General features: G+C 38.5%; 2 protein-coding genes across 2 annotated transcripts; both read right to left on the reverse strand.

The window, feature by feature from the left end:
• Nucleotides 1–244: 244 nt before the first annotated feature.
• Nucleotides 245–12889, reverse strand: LOC125224671 (macrodontain-1-like). The gene is made up of 5 exons (XM_048128098.1): nucleotides 12428–12889; nucleotides 11992–12112; nucleotides 8643–8827; nucleotides 1232–1339; nucleotides 245–686 (listed from the first exon to the last, which is right to left on the reverse strand). Exons 1-5 carry the CDS (start codon nucleotides 12861–12863, stop codon nucleotides 547–549), a joined length of 990 nt encoding a protein of 329 aa, XP_047984055.1. The 5' UTR covers nucleotides 12864–12889; the 3' UTR covers nucleotides 245–546.
• Nucleotides 12890–15375: 2486 nt separating this feature from the next.
• Nucleotides 15376–18594, reverse strand: LOC125224990 (probable cysteine protease RD19C). Its single transcript, XM_048128507.1, has 5 exons — nucleotides 18158–18594; nucleotides 17668–17785; nucleotides 16823–17007; nucleotides 16142–16249; nucleotides 15376–15664 (listed from the first exon to the last, which is right to left on the reverse strand). Exons 1-5 carry the CDS (start codon nucleotides 18588–18590, stop codon nucleotides 15528–15530), a joined length of 981 nt encoding a protein of 326 aa, XP_047984464.1. The 5' UTR covers nucleotides 18591–18594; the 3' UTR covers nucleotides 15376–15527.
• Nucleotides 18595–23579: the final 4985 nt, after the last annotated feature.

Here is a 23579-nt window from a genome sequence, read left to right on the forward strand (position 1 = left end):
ATTAATAAAAAAATCATATCTCAGAAAATAAAAAAGATAGAAACCTCAAACTTACAGTAAATAATATTTGTCACGAGAGCTCTTTAAAAAAAAATTACAGTGAACATTTGGCGAAAGGGCCGATTTTCTATGCAAACACGGCTACGCTCTTTGCGCGGTAGTTTTCGGCGAATAAAGAAAATCTACCTACTTACCAATAGCATTTAGGTATATTTGAAAGGATAAGTCTTAAAAAATGCACAAATTGTAACTCACATGATATTTGTTTTAATAATTAAGAAAATATAATAATATACTCTAAAAGAAATGAGTTTTGCAGTTTTCGATTGATTAGCCAAATGTAGGATAAACTCGCCTCATTCGGTGACACGCCTAATTCGGTGATACAATCTTTGAAGCACTATTCCGAAAGACGATTTTTGGTTGTATCACCGAATGAGGCGAGTTTACCCTAATGAAGGTTTTCATTATGTTAATCGAAGCGCCCGTGCGAGATGCATTCCAAGAATGCACGGTGATGTTAACGGCTGCAGGTGACTGCAGACTCTAAGCCACTTCGGAGCTGGCAGTGTAGTTGGTGCCCATGCGGCAAGCGTTCACTCCTCGCCGCAGTCTCACGTAGCCTTTTTCCTGACCCCAAAATTTGCCCCATGAGTTTTTAAGAATCCAATACTTCTTGCCTTTTTCTGCAAAAATAAATAAATATGATTCCTATGTTTTTTTTTCAAGATTATCCGCAATGTAAATAATAACCCCTTTATTCATAATGGTACTCTAAAGTTACCAAGCCGATTAAAGTTCGTTTGTCCCTTTCCGACGTATTGGCGTGATAGAAAAGGACAAACGAACTTTATCGGCTTGATAACTTTAGAGTACGTTTATGAGTAAGGGGGTAAATAAATACCTGGTGACATAACTAGAATTCGAGAATGGTGAGCTATTAGTTAAATAGCTTCTCGAGAACGTTCTCATTTTACTTTTACTTTTACATTTCCCATACAAACGGGAGAACATTTTCGGGAATGGCACAACTCTACTTGTATTGCCTCTGCCCGTATGTACCACCACACTAACTGGTAAAAGTTCTCTTGGCAATGTTGCATTTTATAAACAGGGGTGCAAAGCTGTCGTGAATAAATTTACGAGAATGATTTGGTTTCGATGTTCTACATGTTAAACAACAACTTTGCCTCCTTGTGAAACAAATAATTATAGTTAAATTCGTACAAACCTTCTCCAAAGCCGACCAAGAGCACAGCGTGGTTAATTTTTCGTCCTATGCACCGGTGTGGTTCTAGTATGCCTTTTTCGTAACCGACAAAGTCATTGGCGTTTAAACCTGAAAGAAAAGAAATAACTTTATGTTTAGCCCTTCTCCAGGCCAAAATGTTTATTAGCGGCAAGAGTGTGCGACTTTCGATCTGGAGGTCGCGGGTTTGAACCCCGGCTCGTACCAGTGAGTTTATACTGTGCGTAATGTCATTAGATTTTTGCTAGTCGCTTTTCGGTGAAGGAAAACATCGTGAGGAAACCGGACAAATTTCAATACGGCCTAGTTATCCTTTGGGTTGGAAGGTCAGGTGGCAGTCGCGTTCGTAAAATTAGTACTTACGCCAAATCTTGGGATTAGGTGTCAAAGCGGACCCCAGGCTCCCATGAGGGGATATTCCAATAGATCCATGTTAGTTGATTTATTTACATTAAGACATGTTACATTTTCCAATAGCGCAATCGTGGCGCAATCTCACCAAAATAACATTTTCATTTAAATGTTGCCAAGAAGGGATCATAGCATAGTGGGTTTATGTAGAGAAACCAACCGAATTGGTTTACAACAATGTTCTTTCTTCTTTCAAATTGCTTTTAGGAGAGATAATTTTGACCTATGCCGCTGTGTGAGCTGTGTCCTGGGGGCAGAGAGGTTTACAGGCACATTTTATCAGGCCTTGATTGCAGAGCATGCTGGTTTGATTCCAGATACGGGCACTGCTTGCGGGAATGTATGTGTCAAACTGTGTTTTTGGAAATTAAATCCAAATAAAAAGAAATCCGGTTTGACACCTTAGGGCACACTAGCGCCCCCGTAGTCCTGAGCCTGAGTGACTGACTTAAACGATTGGCTACTTGTCTACGCAGCCTGATACTGGATACTGTATGGTAAAGTGTGTGGTCTTACTTACACCATCTAATATTGTAAATGATCTGTGGAAAATAACAATACTGTAGCAGTATTTTTTAACTAAATACATTCTTCCCAAGTTTTTACATAGTACAACAGTATGTATTTCAACGTACTAAATACTTTGAAGGTTATTAATGTTATTATATACCCTTGAAGAAATCTAATTTAACCCGAGATCTTTAATTAAGTATTCCCATTGAGTTTGTTTATTATTGGGTTGGCACAAAAGTAATGATACACTCTACAAAACTCTATACATTTCCTTTCTTAAGTTAATTGTTTTCGATAATATTCTAGTATGTTGTAGAACATTCTAGGTACTTTTAATGTGAGGGTATATAAAGCCGCCCTCGTGATTGGTTTAGTTAGATTGAAATAAAATGGACGAGCGACAAGTTCGAACACTTTACTTATACGAGTACTTGTTAGGCCACAGTGCGCGGGCTGCGGCTGACAATATCAACACTGCATTGGGCGCTGGAAGTACAAGCCATGCTACTGTGCCCAGATGGTTTGACCGTTTTAAATCAGGAGACAAGAGCCTTGAAAGTCAGTCATGCTCAGGGCGACCACCTGCATTCAATGATGACGATTTACGCCGCGAACTACAGTCGAATCCTGATGCTACTACTCGTGAATTAGCGGAAGCACTTAACTGCAGTCACCACGCTGTGGAATACCATCTGCATGAGCTTGGGTATCGAAAAGTTTTGGCTCGATGGGTACCGCACATCCTTACCGACGCCAGTCGCGCAGTCCGTGTCGCCATCTGTCAATTACTTTTGCTGCGACCCCGACGTAAAGAGTTTTTGACTGATCTGGTTACGGGAGATGAATCATGGATTTATTATGAGAACGATACACGTCGTGCTTTTTGGCTGCCTCGAGAAGAAACGCCACCAACTCAACCGAAGCTGAGTCAAAAGAACCGCTTAAAAGTTTTGCTTTGTTGTTTCTGGGTCTCGCAAGGCATGCTGTTTCATGAACTATTACACAATGAAACTGTAAACGCTAACAAATATTTAACACAGCTCACCGAACTATCTTCTGCTATCAAGAAAAAACGACGAAGACGAGCCACTGTAATTTTACTACATGATAACGCTCGACCTCATGTCGCATCTGCCGTTCGCCAACAGCTGCAGAACTTGGGCTGGGAGACGATACCCCACCCACCTTATTCTCCAGACCTCGCACCATCAGACTTTCATTTGTTTAGAGCCCTGAAACGACATTTGCGGGGTAAACAATTCAATGATTTCCATGATGTACAGGTGGAGTTGAACAACTTTTTCGAGGCACAGCCATCAGAGTTCTGGACGAAAGGCATCCAAACTTTGCCGAATCGTTGGCAAGAAGTCATAGATGCTAATGGTGATTACATCATCGACTAAGCTTTTTGTATTGTAATAATAATAAAAAATATAAAACGTAAACCAAGTGTCTCATTACTTTTGTGCCAACCCAATATTACCATTAAGTGTTGGAGAATTTAAATCTTAAGCATCTCAGATGTCAAACTTAAATGATTAAACAACAATAATTTATTCGAGTCTTTAAATAATTTTAGCATAAGCTGTTTTGTTGGAGTTGATACTGTAAGGTAAGATTGTTAATTTAGTGAAACCTATACTTATCACATTTAGGTCTGACAGGATAGCAAAAATATCAACAACAAAATAATTATACCTAACAATGTAAGATTTCGAATTTCGTAAACATACATATTAAATTTATAGACACTAATTTTAAGCATGACTGTAACTAATAACGAGTTTGTGTTCACGTGATGAAGCCTGCGTTTCAAATTTAAGAATATACATACATACATATAATCACGCCTGCATCCCATAAAGGGGTAGGCAGAGCACATGAACTACTAAGTTTCAGTGCCACTCTTGGCAAAAAGGGGTTGAAAGAAATCCAAATTGTGACATATATGTGTGATTTAAAATATGGTCTCTGAATAAATAATGGAAATAAAAAACTGCCAATTTTAAACACCATGATGGCGTGACTTTATTCACAACCTGTCAAAAAAGTGTAAAATTTGAAAAGTGTCAAATCTAATCATCTCTTTCTCTTCCATATAATGATTTGAAACGACACTTTGTTTCTACTCTTTTTTTGAAAGGAAATATTTTTGTACAATCTCCCAGTATTATGAAACAGGTCAAAAAGCTACAAGTTTCATGTTTGGCTTTAACACTTTCGAAACCGGGCTCTACGCGGCGCTACGACATTTTCGCTACATACGGGGAAACCCATGTAATCGGCTACGCTTCTACGAGCGGTGTGCCCGACAGTCGGGTTCTTGGTAGCGAAAGTGTTAAGTAAAAACAATCAATAGATGACGTAGGGCCGCATAAGAGCAGCTATTAAATTAAGGCACAATACAAACCGCTGGAGCTAAACAATCCAAATTTGGCACGTAGGTACTTATAAGGTCTACAGAAGCACTAAGGGAGGATTTTTCGAAATTAATAAGACGTGGAGGCGTGGAGAAGGAGGCTGAAGCAAGTGGACTAGGCTGGAAGGATTTGGAAGCAGCCGCTTAGGATCGTTAAAAGTGAAAGATTCTTCTAAGAGCCCTTTGTCCCTAGTGAGGGATAACAGGAATACATCGTCAAGGGGGTGAAATGGGAGTCCAAAGTTTGTATGAGGATCTACCTTTATTTTGAGGATATGAGCTTGAATTGTTACAGTCTCCTCTATCTCCTTTACCTTTGTATAGAGTAATAACATCAGCATCCTTCATATCCTGCGGAATAGTACCCTCATCCCAACAGCGCAGCAAAAGAGTGAAAAGGGGGGAAGAAACGCAACCGATCTTTACTAATTCAGCAGGAAGACTGTCGAGACCTGTACTTTTACCCAGTTTCAGACCCTGGAGAGCTTCAACGAATTCTTCGCCCGTGGGGGGGTCGTCAAGCTCAGTCATCATGGGACGAGAACTCCAGTCAGCCAGTGCGGCTGGACGGAAAGACACTTCTTGAGAGAACAAGTTTGAGTAGTGCTGTACCCATCTATCAAGTTCCTTTGCTTTCTCAGTAATCGGATTTCCATCAAGGTCCTTGATTGCGGCACGCTTCCGCTTAGTCGGGCCGACTGCACATTTGATTCCCTTGTACATACCCTTGAAGTCACCCACATCCCGACATTGCTGTATAGACTGGCAGAGTTTGACCCAGTACTCATTAGCGCAACTGCGACTGGTGCGCTGCACTTCTGCCTTAGCTGCCTTGTATTCAGCTTGTCTTGCAGGGTCTCTGGGATTGTTCAATATGTTTAAGTGAGCTGCACGTTTCCTCTCAATTAATGGAAGCAGGATGTGTTCATACTCCGTGAACCAGTCACTGGCAATCTTTTCCTTCTTGCCGAACACCTTTTCGGATGCCTGTGTTATTTCCCTCTTTATCAATTGCCACATCTCTTCAGCGTTTATAGTTGACTCCAGAACGTCTTTACTAAGTTTGCTTTCAATTAGCTTCTCTAAGTCTTTGCGTAAGCTCTTGTCCAGCATAGCGGCAGTGTTCAGTACAATTTTACAAGGCGCTTTCTTAGCAGAGTGAATCTTCTTTGGAATCAAACGTGTTTTTGCCATAATCAAGGAGTGGTCTGTGTTGCAGTTAGCACTGTGGTATGTACGGGAGTTAAGAATATCACGCAGGCCTGTCTTCCTTGTGATAATAAAATCAATTTGATGCCAGTGACCTGACCGTGGGTGTTTCCATGATACCTTACGAATAGGTGCATTCTTAAAGTAGGTGTTCGTCACACACAACGACAGAGACGCGCAGAGCTCCAGCAAGCGCTGCCCATTTTCATTGATGTTGCCGATTCCGTGATTACCAATGCATTCCGGCCAGTCTTCAGCTTTATTTCCTATTCTCGCATTAAAATCGCCAAGTAATAGAAGTTTGTCCGCAGCGCGGACTTGTTCCAGGCAATGGCGTAGATCTTCGTAGAAGTTGTCTTTGATATCGGCAGCAGCTTTTAAAGTCGGTGCATAGGCTGAGATTAGAGTAATAGGACCCGTTGCTGACATTAATCTTATCGCCATGATGCGTTCGGATACACAAGTGGGCGTTTCAAAACATCTGAGTAAGGAGTTACGAACAGCGAACCCAACACCATGCTCTCGCCTTTCCCCGTCATTTTTCCCTTTCCAGAAGAAGGTATAATTGTCTTCACAGATACTGCCCTCGTCAAGAAGACGGGTCTCCTGGACTGTAACAATTACAGGGGTATATCCTTGTTGAGCATTGCAGGAAAGGCATTTGCGAAAGTGGTTTTGCGAAGACTGAACTCCTTAGCCGCTCATATCTACCCTGAGTCACAGTGTGGATTCAGAGCTGGTCGTTCGACAAATGATATGATATTCACTCTTCGGCAATTACAAGAAAAATGTCGTGAACATCATGTACCACTCTATATGGCTTTTATCGATCTTAATAAGGCATTTGATACCGTGAGTAGAGAAGGTCTGTACGAAGTACTGCGCAAAATTGGATGTCCTCCAAAGCTTTTGACACTTATTAGATCCTTTCATGATGGTATGAATGCCTCAGTTATATTTGACGGTGAAAAGTCGGCGCCTTTCTCTGTAAATCGTGGGGTCAGACAAGGATGTGTGTTAGCACCTACCCTCTTTAATATCTTCTTCTCGGCACTGCTTCTGACTGCTTTCGGTGATTGTGACGTTGGAGTGCATCTTCATACCAGAAAGGACGGTAAACTGTACAATATTAGTCTTCTCAAGTCAAGAAATAAACGCCTTGACGTTATTGCTAGAGAACTCTTGTATGCTGATGATGCTGCACTAGTTGCGAACTCTGAAAAGGAACTTCAGGAGCTGGTGACGCGATTTGGTTATGCCTGTTATTTGTTCTCGATGAGCGTGAATACTCGGAAGACAGTAATTATGGTACAAGGCGTAAATAGGTCTCCAAAAATCATGCTCGACGGGGTTGCACTCGATGTAGTGGATCATTTCTGCTACCTTGGCTCTACTACCACGCAGTCATTATCTAACGACAAGGAGATAGATACTCGGATAGGCAGAGCATCAACTGTCTTCGGAAAGCTTTTTGCGCGCGTATGGAGAAACCGTATGCTTACTACGTACACCAAAGTCCTTGTGTACCAGACTTGCGTCTTAAGTGTATTATTGTACGCATCAGAAACGTGGACTACATATGCGAAACAAGAACGGAAGCTTAACGCTTTCCACATGCGCTGCCTGAGGACTATACTCGATGTTACATGGAAAGATAAAGTTAGCAATGAGGTAGTGCTGTCGAGGACGCATAGCTGCAGCTTGTTTGCCATGTTAAAACAAAGAAGACTTCGCTGGCTCGGTCACGTATATCGTATGAACCCTGAGAGGCTACCGCGAAAAGTGTTGTTAGGTCAAATAGCGGGTGCAAAGAGACCTGTCGGACGTCCTGCCCTACGTTTTAAGGATTCCTGTAAGCGAGACATGAACAGTTTTGGTATCCAGATTGACGGTTGGGAGAAACGTGCCGATATGAGACCTGAATGGCGTCATGACATTAGTGTCGGTATATCGCAACATGATAGTAACTGGCTAGAAAATCTAAAACAGAAAAGCATTCGTCGAGCGCTACCACCCCCTGCAGACTCACGTTTTGTGTGTGGTCGTTGTGGCAAGAAGTGCCGCGCTGCTATAGGACTCTATAGCCATCAACAAAGATGCAAGCCCCCGTAAACCTACAAGCGCCGCAACAAACATCTACAATGGATGCTGTGGCCAATATATATGAGCTTGAAATTTGAATTTTCGTATAAAGACTATAAAGGTAATATTAAAATGGAAAGAAGCTAATTTCAGCGTTTTTTTGATTTTTATCCTTTAAGAGAGTTAAAATGAGGCTGGCTGAAGTTTGTATGGGGAATAAGATTTATTCTAAGCTACAGGCTTGAAACTTGGTAAAAAAGTAACTTTAGAAGGGCAAAAACTAGTAGCTTGATAAAGTTTGAAAAAAATATTTTATTTCATTAAGCACTGAGTTATATCGAACTTCAAGAAGCTAATGCACGAATATGGTAAGTGTTACAAAAAAATGCATGTAACCTTGTATGTTTAAAATTCAATAAGAATTAATTCTTTCATAGATACTTTTAGAAAAACTGTAAATCGGGATCTATTTCGTGCTAAAATGGGATGTTGAGGCAAGGGGACGGTAGGGGACGCTAGTGTGCGCAAAGCACCATACCCTAAGGTACTACATTAAAGTTTAGTTGGATTTTTTTTCCCATACATTCAAACACAACTTCACCGAATCATAAATCCAGTTTTAAGAACAAAATAGATCAAAATGGTGTTGTCACGTGTACCATTAAGGGTTACGTGCATAAATCTTTTTAATCCCTTTTGAGTTACGGACTCTTAAAAAAGCGTCAACGTTTAAAATATGTACGGTAGGTACCTACTCACCTACAGAGAGAGGTCCTAAGTTTACCAATTTGTTCTTCAATTCCTCTTCATCGGCGATTCTAATCTGATTGCCTCTGGTTACTAACACACGTCCCATCTTGGCGTTTGCACTGCAATTTCCTTTTTTATCTTTATAGGGATAGCTTGTTTCTGTTTCTAACTTCATTTTTTTCTGAGCCAGTTCCCTGTAATTAAAGCATTTTAGTACCTCTAGTGCGGGGCGTTAACGCATAGTTAGTATGAATGTATAGTCCCGTCCGGCAGAAAGCATGAAACTTGGCATGTACGAGTATATAGCTTATAGGGTTATAAGAAAAAATAGAAGTAGAAACACGCCGAGGTGTCAATGTTTCCCCTCTTTCCCCTCACTTTTGTATCCCTGTTTTCAGTGTTTCTATATTTCCATGAAAACCGTAAAAGCTACAATAATAACGTCTAAGAAAAGTATATTCTCTATAAAATTCTCTATAATACTGTCTTTGGAAGTATATAGCTAGAACATAATTTTCAAGCTATGCTCATTTTCCCTTTGCCATATTTGTGTTTGGTGACCAGTAGGATAAGTAAGGCCAGCGACTTTGCACTTTTGCCTGTGGCGATGCTGCTTGGTGAAATTGTTCATTGGGTGAAACTGATTCGATTTAGCCCAATAGTCATGAAATCGCACGTGACTACTCCCCACAAAGAGAAGGGGAAGGGGCCGGTTCCCTCGATGAAATCTATGCAATACTTCTTCTGACTCTTAGCGACTAGGGCAAATCGTATATCATTTCCGTTTAATGTAGGGACGTGTTAATCATTTCTGAAAAAATCGTGGCACCTTTTCATACAAAAATAACGATTTTATAACAAAATTATGTATTTTTTTTGTGTATTTAATTATAACAGTTATGGCATTTACAATTAAATCGTGGCAATTACCTCATCAATAAATAAACAATTTAGGACAGGTTAGCACAAAACCCAGTTCTGATGATGGGATCCTGGAGAAGTCAAGGGATCTCCTCAAATCTTAAAGGCATAAATATAGTGATTTTTGTGTTTTTATAAGTACAGCATGCATTTAAGTTCAGAACAGTGACATTTGGTGCAGTGGAAGTGCTGTTGATCATCAGAACGTTACTCCTCAAAACCGAACGGCAGACTTATACGGACTTGGGTATTTTTATAAGAACATCATGTATTTACGTTCAGAACAATGACATTTGGTGCAGTGGAACTGCTGATGATCATCAGAACGTAACTCCTCAAATCTGAACGGCAGACTTATAATGACTTTGGTATTTTTATAAGAACATCATGTATTTACGTGCAGAACAACGACATTTGGTGCAGTGGAACTCCTGATGATGATCAAAATGAAACTCCTGAAATCTGAACAACACACTTATAGTGACTTTGGTGTTTTTATAAGAACAACATGCATTTACGTTCAGAAAAGTGACATTTGGTGCAGTGGAACTGCTGATGATCACGAGAACGTACCTGCTCAAATCTGAACGGCAGACTTTGGTATTTTTATAAGAACATCATGCATTTAAGTTCATAACAGTAACGTTGCTGTAGAACTGCTGTCGATGATCAGAGCTCTTGTTAGGAGATTTCTGAACGTATCAAATGCATGCTATTCTTTTAAAAATACCAAAGTCACTAAAAGTATGCCGGTCTGATTTGAGGATTGAGAAACTCCTCTCTCAGCTCACCATCAGCAGTTCCTCTGCACCAAATGTTGCTGTTCTGAACGTAAATGCATGATATTATTATAAAAATATCAAAGTCATTATAAGTGTGCCGTTCAGATTGGAGGAGTTCCGTTCTGGTGATCATCAGCAGTTCCACTGCACCAAATGTCACTATTCTGAACGTAAATGCATGATGTTCTTATAAAAATACCAAAGTTATTATAAGTCTGCCGTTCAGATTTGAGGTGTTACGTTCTGATGATCATCAGCAGTTCCACGGCACCAAATGTCATTATTCTGAACATAAATACATGATGTTCTTATAAAAATACCCAAGTCCGTATAAGTCAGCCGTTCAGTTTTGAGGAGTAACGTTCTGATGATCAACAGCAGTTCCACTGGACCAAATGTCACTGTTCTGAACTTAAATGCATTCTGTTCTTATAAAAACACAAAAATCACTATATTTATGCCTTTAAGATTTGAGGAGATCCCCTGACTTCTCCAGGATCCCATCATCAGAACTAGGTTTTGGGCTAACATGTCCTAATTTTTTTATTTATTAATGAGGTAATTGCCACGATTTAATTGTAAATGACATAACTGTTACAATTAAATACACAAAAGAACATTATTATGTTATAAAATCGTTATTTTTGTATGAAAAGGTGCCACGATTTTTTCAGAAATGATTAACACGTCCCTACATTACACGGAAATGATATACGATTTGCCCTAGTCGCTAAGAGTCAGAAGAAGTATTGCATAGATTTCATCGAGGGAACCGGCCCCTTCCCCTTCTCTTTGTGGGGAGTAGTCACGTGCGATTTCATGACTATTGGGCTAAATCGGATCAGTTTGACCCAATGAACAATTTTGCCAAACAGCATCGCCACAGGCAAAAGTGCAAAGTCGCTGGCCTTACCTTATCCTACTGGTCACCAAACACAAATATGGCAAAGGGAAAATGAGCATAGTTTGAAAATTATAAGTTCTAGCTATATACTTCCAAAGACAGTATTGTAGAGAATTTTATAGAGAATATACTTCTTTTAGACGTTATTATTGTAGCTTTTACGGTTTTCATGGAAATATAGAAAAACTGAAAACAGGGATACAAAAGTGAGGGGAAAGAGGGGAAACATTGACACCTCGGCGTGTTTCTACTTCTATTTTTTCTTATAACCCTATAAGCTACATACATGCCAAGTTTCATGCTTTCTGCCAGACGGGACTATAGATCTGGTTAAGAACTCGTACTATTTGGCGTAAAAAGAGTTGAGATCCCTGATGAGAGTCAGTCCTATTAGTCACCAAGTTCCAATAATTATATGTTATAGTGAACAATCAGAATGCATTATTCATGAGTATTGTTAGCCGCTATTTAGATTGGAGGCAATATTTTATGAGCACACGTTTCTAAATAAGGGGCCTGGAAATCGTACCTGTAAGTAAAAGTGAAAAAAAAAAAACAGTAGGATAATTTTACACAGATTGAGTCCCACGCCACGGTAAGTTAGAGAAGGCTTTTGTTTTGGAACATTCATGACCCAGGTCCAAATGTGTGTGCTCATGACACAAATAAATGCCCTTACTGGGATTCCCAGTGGACCGCGGCTTACCAAATGAAATAGAAATAGTTTTTTTTTGTAGCAATAATTACTTACTGAAAAACCTCGTGCATGTAACCTCCGGCACATGTTCCTGTGGTGAGGCAGTCGAGAACCTGCCCTTCAGAGAAGGCTAAGCATACCTCGTTTTTGATGGCGTACTGCCCTTCAATATTACCTGTCAATGAATTCATTGGGTTTCAATTTAGTGTTTTTTTATACTTTTATTTTTATTGTTACATTCTTAATTCCATAAAAATATGGAATAATAAAAAAAGTCAAGCTCTTTTTTTATTATTCCATAAGAAGGCGTGTTAGTTTGCGAAAATAAGTAGACATATCGAATAGTACGAATAAAATACTTTAAAATATAATATGTATATCGTAAGAGGCATTTATGGAACTTAGTAATAAAAATTTAAATTGATAATATAATTTTCAATGAGACTCCGATAAAACAAAGATTAAGATCTACATAATAAACTGGCCATACCAACAGCGCTGAAGATGTAGCAACTACCACAGTTTAGTTGCTCCTTAACACGTGAAACTGCACCCCTTTCCCTCCAATCGAAGTGTTCTTCCGTTGGAGTTGGCCCGTCAGGGAGTATTATACCCGTCATATTTTCTGGAAGTTTGAAGCCAAAATATGACTGCAGCTCTTCAGGGTATAAGTCAGCAAAGTGATCCAATGCAAACACAGTATCAGGAAACATAGCATTTCGCTCATTTAAGTCCTTCAAGGTTTTCTTGAAAATGCCAAGCCTTTCGTAATACTCCCTCCGGTTCTTGTATACTTTATTGTGCTTTTGGAGAAAACTCTCGAACAAGTTCTCAGCGTCTTCCACGTCATAGTATGGCTTGTCAGTTGCAGCCAAGACCGTGATGCTGGCAAGGCAGACGGCTGCCAGGACGATCGGTACAAACATGGTGGTCGACAACAGTTGTGAGCTTACCAAAACAACCCGTAGACAAACTGTTGAAGTTGCATTTCCACGTAGGTAGTCTTTTTATATATGTAGAAAAAAACACATAAAAATACCTTAGACGTTTTAGTATTTCCACGTGTATTTTATATGAACAATTTTAAAAGTACGTACAATGTATATTATGTGTTTATTTGTAATTTTATCAGTTCATGTATTTAAAAATAACTTTATTTAATTTCTTTCACGTGTATCCGCTTCTTATTTCCAAATAATTGAAAAGGTTTATATTACGTATCGTTACTAATAAATAATGTAAATACTTATTAGATACCCTAGTGTTTGTTGTTTCTCCAGTATTTGTTGGTTGAGACTCATCCCGACTATCGTCATATTAATTAATTTATCAGGCAACCTAGAATTAGACTGTTTTCACGGCATTCAGATGGAAGGTGATATCGAGAAGCACGGCCCGGCGTTGCATAGTGCGATCAATCTAAGTACTATTATTTAGTTGGGCTTAATGCCTACAACAGCTCTATCAGTCATGATAGGTATTTATATATCTATCATTCTAATAATGATATGATGTCTAATAACACCTATCATCGACGGCCTGCACAGAATTCCCGAGTGTAAGTTCATTATCTTTTGGAAAGAAGAAGACCAAAGAAAAGGGATGGCGAAGAAAAATAGATAAGAAAGTTGGGTTCTTATAGTTTGGGAAGAATAAGCGTAGTTGACACTGGCAAACATTTGTATCTCCCTATATGGGGTGCGGCTACATTTCGACCAGGATATCAAATGGTACCAGCCCGTAAGCCCTTGTTAACTATATGTGAATAAGTTTTTTAAAATGAAAGGCAAAGATTTATGCATTATGCAAATTTAATCGGAATTTTGAGCAAACTAATAAGCAAATGATTTTAGAAGAGCATTTGATACTCTAAATCGTTAAATTAATGAAAAGGTTCACAAAATGACAGACAGTGGCTAACCTAACACTACACTGGTTTAAAAACTATCACCTGGGAATATTTAATACTGTCAGTATTGCTGGAGAGGGAAGCAAACTTTTACAATCCTATTATGGCACAACGCAAGGATCCATATTAAGACCTACTGAATGTTTTTTTTGTCTCTATAAACCTATAATTTTGAATATGAAAATTGCAAGGTATATAATGCAAAGCGATTTTGATAAGTTGTGTACTTATATGGGCCCATGAGGTCGGATTCTCTACAAAAAAATATATATTTATATTATTCATTTACCAATCAACATGTATTAAGGTTATTTCCACTCCTAACAATGAGAATGAGAATGAGAAATCGTTTATTGCCTATTAATGTTTAAGTACATCTTTTAGTTTCCGCAGGATTGTGTCAGCTGACTTATGTCTAGGAAAGATCTGTGTAAGCTGAAGGTGTCGTGTCACTGGTATGAGTTAAAGATGTAAGAAAGTGTATTCATATTTCATATTTTACAGTTTTTATGCTTACTTAATTCTCAGAGGACGGGGAGCCGCTGCCCCGTGAGGCCAACGTCTCATGTCTTTATTAAAAAAATATTTATATAATTATAGTAGTGTGACTACTTGAAAAAAAGAACAAAAAAAATTGAATAAAATAATTTGATTTGTTCCCTAGTCGTATAGATGGCAGCACCATCTCTCTCGCTATATCGTAATCCTGTAAAGGTTTCGTATAGGAGGTGCAAGCACAAGGTCAAAAGGCGCCTAGCCTTATCAGAGATAACATACACTAGAGAAATTTCGTCGGGTACCACGGCGGGCCGGTGGTCTAGTGGTGAAGACGTTAGCCGCGTAAGCTGAAGACCCGGGTTCGATTCCCGGCTCGGCCACCAGTGGGCCTTGTCGTTTTTTCTTTCGTGTATGATATCTATTTCAATTTATACTTTGTCTGTATTATGAGGAGTCATTTTAAGAGTCTTATCGAAAATAACTCCCCCAGATATTTTATTTCTTTTTTGTATGAGAATGTCTGATTTTTTATTTTAGCCGTCGGCTTGAATTTCTTCTTTTTTGTGAACAAGATGCATTCTGTCTTTTCCACATTGCATTTAAGGCCCCATCTCTGTTACAATAATCAACAATAGTTTCAGCTGCCCATTCCGCTCTCATGGTGGAGTGATCAGGGTTAATTGCTCTGTTTAAAATACATAGATCATCAACGTATTGAGATAACTTGAGACAATATAAAACAATATAGTCCACGAATATTTATGTTTGCATCAGTCTCGCTCATTACAAAAGGGTTTTCGGTTAGAACGCGAGTCTCGAGCGAACTAGGTTCTAAGTAGTTTAAATAAAGTTCTAGTACATACTTACCAATTATTTTATATTTGGAAGGATAAGTCTTAAAAAATACTCAAATGCCAACACAGATTTTATTTCAGTACATAATATAATAACATACACACATACATATGTACATACGTACATAGTATAATAATTAAAAAATATATAGAACATAACATACCTAGATGAAATATAGCTACCAAATGAAATGAGTTTTGCAGTTTACCATAGATAGAGAATTTTAAATTGATTATAGATTTAAATGAAGATATCCATTATGTTAACCGAAGCAACATGCAATCAAAGAATGTACGGTGATGTGAACGGCTGGGAGTGACGGCAGACTCTAAGCCACCTGGGAGTGGGCGGTGTATTCGGTGCCCATGCCGCAAGCATTCACTCCTCGCAACAGTCTCACGTAGCCCTTTTCTCCCCACCATGCGCCCCACGAGTTTTTAAGAATCCAGTACTTCTTCCCTTTTTCTGCAAAGAACAAATAGGTAATTAAAAGGCAACGCTGCCTACCTATACTAAGTATAGTAGTATAGTTAAGTATATTATAAATGCATGCACGTTTCTTAGAAATAAACAGATTAAATTTTTTTTTTAATTTTTTTTTTTACTAGGCACCATTACCGCCGACGAAGACCTGGGAAGCATTTTTTATTTGTAAATATATTTTAAGTTAATTAGTTTTAAGAAATAATCTGAACGGTTCCTCTGATTTTTCACTTTATTCATGGTGATCCACAACACATGGAATACATAAGTAAATACCTCATGACATTACCAGAAGTCAAGAAGAGTGAGCTATTTTCCTCATAATATGACATATCAATTTATAAGGCACCGTACCCTTCCCTTCGTTTACTTGTATTACTTCTGGTCGCGTACTTTTGTATTATCTACTGAGAAAATTATCGGTAATAAAATACAATGATTTATTAAATTCGTACAAACCTTCTCCATAGCCGACCAAGAGCATGGAGTGGTTATTTGTATCTCCTATGCAGTCGGATGGTTCTAGTATGCCTTTATAGTAACTGGCTAAGTCATTTGCACTTATACCTGAAAGAAAAGAAATAACTTTATTATTAAAATTTTCCCAGGCCGAATTATTCAACAAGGTTTTTCCAAAAAAATCCAAAGAGCCACAACAAAAATCCAAAAGAGCAGTCCTACCAAAAATAATTTCTATTTAAAATGTTGCCAAGAAGGGAGGACCATATAGCGAGTTTATATCGAAAACAACTGAGTTAGTTCACGCATGGGACGCAAACCATTATACCATTCTGCACTAGAGGTGCTCAGAGTCATCAGACTGTCGCGTATGCGTTACCTGGCGAGCAATTATGGTCGCGCGATAAATGATAAAACATCAGGCCGCCCCTTGTCCCTATCGCACTATTTGTAAGTGCGATAGGGACGGCCTGATGTTTTATCATTTTTCGTGCGAGCATAGCCTCGGGCACGGCTTACGGGCAAATTATATTGTGTAGTTTATTTCAGTTTTAAGAAGAAAATGGATCAATTGGTTCAATCACGTGCTCCTTTAAGGTATATGGCAATAAATCTTAAAGGATAATGTTTTTCCTTTTTTAAATGCCGAACCTATATGTTTAATATATGTGAGGCACTCACCCACTGCCAGAGGTCCTAAGTTTACCAATTTGTTCTTCAATTCTTCTTCATCCGCGATTTCGATCCTATCACCACTTGTTACTAGCACAACTCCCTTACTGGCGTCTTCACTGCAATTTCTTTTTTCATCGTCAAAGGGATAGTCTGATTCTTTTTCTAACTTTTTCTTTGTCTGAGCAAGTTCCCTGTAATGAACGCATTTTTAAGATAAATTAGTTATACTTACAAACAAAAGTCTTTTGCATAATTGGATTCACGTGGATAAGTCACCAAGTTCTATGAACTAAGTGCTATAATGAACAATCAGGATCATTGATTAGTAAGTATTATTATAGACACTATTTGTAAGCAAAATATAGATAGTATAAATAGGTACTTTCCTATACAGATAGTAATAATTATTTATTTATTTAATAATTATTACTATCTGTATAAACAGCATTACAGTTCAGCTAAGGCACTGTTAAACTACAGAATAAAATAAAAATTAAGACACAAGCAGAAGATAAATACAAAAAATATAAAAAAGAAACATAAATTAAACATTAGGGACCGACCCCACTTAGGCGTCGCGTGTCTTGCGGCGCGCAACGGACGTCTCCGCCACGCCGCCTGAATGTAATTCAAAAAACTGAGGAGATATTTTTTGAATTACATTCAGGCGGCGTAGCCGGACGTCCGTTCCATGCGTAAGTGTGGCTGGTCCCTTAGGTTTCGGCGACGACATGGCGTGGCAACGTTGCGTCATCTGACTCGGTGCAAGATTCGGATATTAACGTTATTACTACATCAGATCACACATGATAGAAATGTTTTTTTTTATATTGGTAGCGATAATCACTTACTGCATAATTTTGTGCGGCCAATAATATCCATTTCCTGTGCGGAGGCATTCATAAGCCTGCCCTTCAGAAAAGGCTAGGCATTGCTTGTGTTTGATGGCGTACTGCCCTTCAATATTACCTGTCAAATTGTCAATGAATTCATTTGGTATCAATTTCGTTTTTTTACTAAATAAGAACTTCCCTTTTTCAGAGTTTCATTCAAAAACTAAAATCCCTAATTGCTGTACGAACACCCATGATTTATTAGATTTTGCGATGAATTAAACCATCTTGTGATGTAAAACTTATGTTATTGATTCATAATTTTCATATTCTTAAATCAAATAGATCATAAGCAAATCATAACCAATACATGGATAAACTCGGTTAGAAAGCAGACAGTAAGTAATGATTGTTTTAGTTTTTCATTCGAGATTCCACAAAATACATGGAATAATGTAGATGTACCGTTAAAAGAAATATAAAGTAAGATCTAATAAAGTCGCCATACCAAGAGCGCTGAAGATGTAGCTAAGACTAAATCCTTGGTACTTTACATGTGAAACAACACCCTTGTCCCTCCAGTCAAAGTGATCTTCCGTCGGAGTCGGCCCGTCAGGGAGTACTACACCCTTCACATTGGTTGGAAGTGTGAAGCCATTATATTTCTGTAGCTCTTCAGGGTATAAGTCAGCAAACTGGTTTAATGCAAACACAGTATCAGGAAACTTGGCATTTCGCTCATTTATGTTTTTCAAAGTTTTCTTGAAATTGCCAAGCCTTTCGTAATACTCCCTCCGGTTCTTGTACACTTTATTGTGCTCTTGGAGAAAACTCTCGAACAAGTTCTCAGCGTCTTCCACGTCATAGAATGGCTTGTCAGTTGCAGCCAAGACCGTGCTGCTGGCAAGGCAGACGGCTGCCAGGACGATCGGTACAAACATAGCTTCTGACAGTTGTGAGCTTCGCAGAACAACCAGTAGACGAACTGATGAAGTTACATTCTACGAAGCCTTTTTATATTAAAAATAATCATATGAATACCAAATTCGTTTTTATACATCTATAATACCTACATATTAAAATTGTTAAAATTGCGCGAAATATGAATTTTTCATGATAATTTTATCAGTACAAGTATTTTTAAATAACTTTATTTAATTATCTCCACGAATATGCGTACTTCATAATCACCAAATTTTTTAAATGTTTTACAATACTTGTTATTATTAGTAACATGATATTAATAAATTATTTAGATGTTAGACTAGATACCATAGTAGATATGTATCTAACGTACGCAGAGAGCGAGAGACTCTATCTCTAGGTGTATTGGTTGAGACTCATCCGGACAATACTGTTTGCTGAAGCGACTATCGTCATATTTCTTCAGCCAGCCTTGATGTAAATCCTTGCTTTCACGAAATTCTGTTGGAAGGTGCGATCGGTCTACATCATTTTGTCGAGCTTAAGTCCGTTTTCACATTATCCGATCCGATATCGGATGTCGGAAGGATTTAAATAGAAAAAATCCATGATGACGCCTGTTATGTATGGGATACCTGGTCTTACATCCGATATCGGATAGGATAATGTGAAACACACTAATGGCTTTGTATGTGAGGAGCTCGTTGGGCATCGGATGCATTTGTTTGACACAATGATACAGCGTCAAGGTCATATAGTTTTATGATGATGTATTAGACGCGAGTTGGCACAGTGGCTGTTTCGAACAGACTGGGTAGAAAGCGGCGCACACCAGACCTCTCCACACCCTGAGCCGCTCACGCTATGTTGTGCCCTTGTCACTCCGAGAGAGCGGCCGTTTTCGGGGACCCATATAGTGAGTTGGCGAGTCACCGCCTACCTATTTGTTCATGTTTTTATATAATATGTGTCTCTTTTCATTGCAATAGTTCTACACTAACCGGGGCTTGTCCTTGGGTCCATTACTATAGTGCATACAGAGATAAGCGTCGGTTGGTGTCACATCACCTTTTAGATTAAATTCTCTTAAAGGGCCTCTGCGCTGTTGGCTTCGGTCCCACGCCCGCCTTCCAAATGTCCGGGACCCCATGGTCCCGAGATAAACGAAGGACATACAAATATTACACAGATTGACTGAGGCCCACGGTAAACTCAGGAAGGCTTGTGTTGTGGGAATATATTTCTGGTAGTGCATAATCATAACTTTGTCTAATGTATAATATATCAAATTAGTCTTTTGCATTTTTTTTCTCTTACTTTTTGATGTGTTTATTTATATGTATAGTTTGAATACGTAATTTTATGTTGGCACTACCCGTTCATTGTTCTTTGCATTCTGTTTCCTGCTACCCTAAGGTTGTCTGGTAGAGATCGCTTTTTAGCGATAAGACCGCCTGTTGTTACCTGCTTCTTAATAATTATGTTTTGTTTTTGTAATTTCATTGTCAATAAGTGGTGTACAATAAAGTATATATTATTATTATTATTTGTATCTCCGTTTAAAACTCTCGGGTCTTTCGAGCCCGGTCATTTATAAGGCGTACGTGGGGATATAGATCCAACACGTAGAGGCCATTTGGAGAGCTTTGATGTCATGTAGAACGTATTATTATTATCATTCAACTAAATAAAATTGTACATCGTACAACTTATACTTATATATGTAGAACTCGAAAAGAGATAGGCAAATTAGTAACAGTAGTAGTTATAGTTCTATCTCGACACAAGATTAAAACTCTTGAACCTCAGTTTTGACAATTTGGCCCATATTTGTTAGCTTGATATCAAGGACGATTATAAAGGACCAGCAGAGTCCATACTAAATACCGTACCCCGTTGGCAGCCGTAAATCTATGTCACTAGATGTCACTAAGAGTGTCATTTGAATAAAAATGTCGTTTTTTTTTAAAAATACGCACGCGGTAGTTCAACGGCATTACAAGTGATACAGTGAAAAGTATATAGATGACGCTAGGGGCCCGTGTCATGTTTCAGTCCCTGTTTACAACGCAAGCCAACGTTCTTATTTTGAATTATGACAATCATGCAAAAGAGTACCATACTGTAAAATTTTCTATCTCTTTCATTTTGAGCGTGACGTCAATGATTAGTAATATTACTTTCAATATATTTAAAATTTAGATTTTAATGAGGCCATTTCGAACGGTGTTTATGATAGATATCATGTTGACAATCAATCTCCTGACCGTCTCGCTCATACCAATCCTATCCTATATTTGAACGAGTGCGACCGAAACAGTTGAGTACCTATTATTGAAGATTTTTGAATGTCTAAAATCTTATTGGTAGTCGAAAGTCGGGTCGAAAACCAGCTTTTTCCATAAAGTGTTGGCGCGACGTCAAGTGGGTGATAGGCGTACGAGCAAGTACGCGTTGGATGGTCGACTACTATGCGCAGCGGTTTTTACGCGTACTTACGGTGACACACAATCGAAAAAGGTCGTCGAGCCATAAGTACGCATACCTGCTCGTATCGTACGTTTATCACCCACTTCAGACTGCGTTTCGATCGGCGTTTAGCGACAATGATTATCAGCTCGGCTTCATGGCTTTACGAACCTTAGCTCGGACCATCGAATATGAAACTTAAAAACTTATTTATACACAAGGGTATAAAGAAGTTTATAACCAGGTGCTCCATGACACCATTGCACCAATCTGTCGCCAGCACCGCTACACTTCAACGGCCAAGTCACACAACATCCATACTAATATTATAAATGGGAAAGTGTGTGTGTCTGTTTGTTTGTCCACCTTTCACGGCAAAACGGAGCGACGTATTGACGTGATTTTTTAAGTGGAGATAGTTGAAGGGATGGAAAGTGACATAGGCTACTTTTTGTTTCTTTTTATATCCCCCCACTTCCTTAGAATGGAGGATGGAAGTTTGTGGAGAGATTTTCGAATTTAACGCGAGCAAAGCCGCGGGCAAAGGCTAGTTAACTATAATAATAAAGAAATCGCAGTAAGGAACTTTATGTAGATTTCATTACTTTTTAGAAATAAACAAGCAGCTCCATCGAGACGGCTATTTTTTACATAATGTTTTTGGTGGGATATACATAGGCATAGGTATATAACACTAACAAGGTATCTATTGTCTTAGTCCGTTTTCACATTATCCGATCCGATATCGGATGTCGGAAGGATTTAAATGGAAAAAATCCAAGATAGCGCCTGTAATGTATGGGGTATCAGTCCTACATCCGATATCGAATCGGATAATGTGAAAACGCATTTAGTCTCATTAATTATTACTTATGTCAGAGTTTCACTAATTATTTCCTTTTATTCATTTATTATCTCAGTTTAGGTTTATACGAGTACCAAACGAGTAGTATACGAGTAGAAAATATATTACCAAAACAATACAAACTATCATTAATTTATTATAAAAACGTCATCCAAAGTGCCACACCTGGCGGCCTAACTATCCGCGTTGTGTCCAAGACGAAGCCTGACCGACGAAGCTAGCAAGTCTCTCTACATGTTAGCTGAAATACTGTCAAACCATTCACTGTGATTACTCAGATTATTGTAAGCAAAATGATCTTCGAATGAACTTTCTGGACAATTGAGATGCATGGGCGCAGTCGAAACCAGCTCGCCCCTTCAGCCGTGTCCCGTTGAAAATCGGAAAGATTCTTTTCCTTAGCACATTTAATGTTTACAAATTGGATTCGCCTTCTGTCACCTAAACTGGTAATTTTATGTATGAGGTCATTGGTCATACAATTATTAATTTATACAGTTATTAATTCTGTATCTCTACTCGCATTGCTGCTGCGATTCTAAAATATTTAATATCCATATATTATGAATATTCAATAAATCATACAATGACATTTGTGATGTGACATGGATGTCAGATGTCACATCTGTTGGCACAATGATTGCGTTTTGTTGAACGTATTTGAGCTCAACATATAGGTTTATTATCACTAAGTATATTATATTAATGAACAACGAAACGGATGTGACATTTTCCTAGTCCACCAACGTCATCTAGTCATTTTATTTGGAAATAATTAGACAACATGCGAACAAACTTAGCCAGCGAAGCGATCACAACTACGTCGAGGCCGACCAAAAAATATAATTTGTAAAAATTGTGTTTTGAGCTAATATTTTGATATTAAAATAAAGTTTTTTGATAGTTATTCATAGTATAATATAAAAACAAGTAAAAATATGTGTGAAAATATGTTTTTTTCCACTCCCGGGTTACGAAACAACGCCATCTAGTTTTAAAGCAAAAACTAAGCTTTTTTCAGGGGTACGCTTTTTTGTATAGCCCATACAAATCCCATACATATCAGTCTTAGGTCCTTGCTTGATATGTGTTAAAATGACGAATATTAATATTAGCGCCATCTAGCCGAGCGTTCCCCAAAGGTGTAACGCCATCTAGGCCACCATACCTATTTCTCTACGGCTTTGAGGTACGTTTTTTTATTAGAATTGATCGCCTATACGGAGTTACAATATGTCTTGTTGAGCTATAGCCAATAACAGATCTCCACAAATATGTTTTTTTCTAGGAATCCATTTTGGGGCCTTATATTGCAAGGATAGGTCTTAAAAATACACAGATTGTAACTCAAATGCATGTACCAATTTTATTTTTATGTCCAATAATTGAGAACTTTATTGATCTCAAACTCAAACAAATGAATTTTGGCGTTTTACGTACAATAATCAAGGAATTTAAATCGATAAACCATAATGAAGATTTACATTATGTTAACCAAAGCGCCGGTGTGACATGCAATCCAAGGTGACGGCAGCAGGCTGCGGGAGACTTCAGACTCTAAGCCACTTGGGAGTGAGCGGTGTATCTGGTGCCCATGCCGCAAGCGTCGACTCCTCGCAACAGTCTCACGTAGCCTTTTTCTCCCCACCCTGAGCTCCACGAGTTTTTAATA

This window comes from Leguminivora glycinivorella, chromosome 3, assembly GCF_023078275.1.
Source record: "Leguminivora glycinivorella isolate SPB_JAAS2020 chromosome 3, LegGlyc_1.1, whole genome shotgun sequence".
NCBI classification, from domain to species: domain Eukaryota; kingdom Metazoa; phylum Arthropoda; class Insecta; order Lepidoptera; family Tortricidae; genus Leguminivora; species Leguminivora glycinivorella.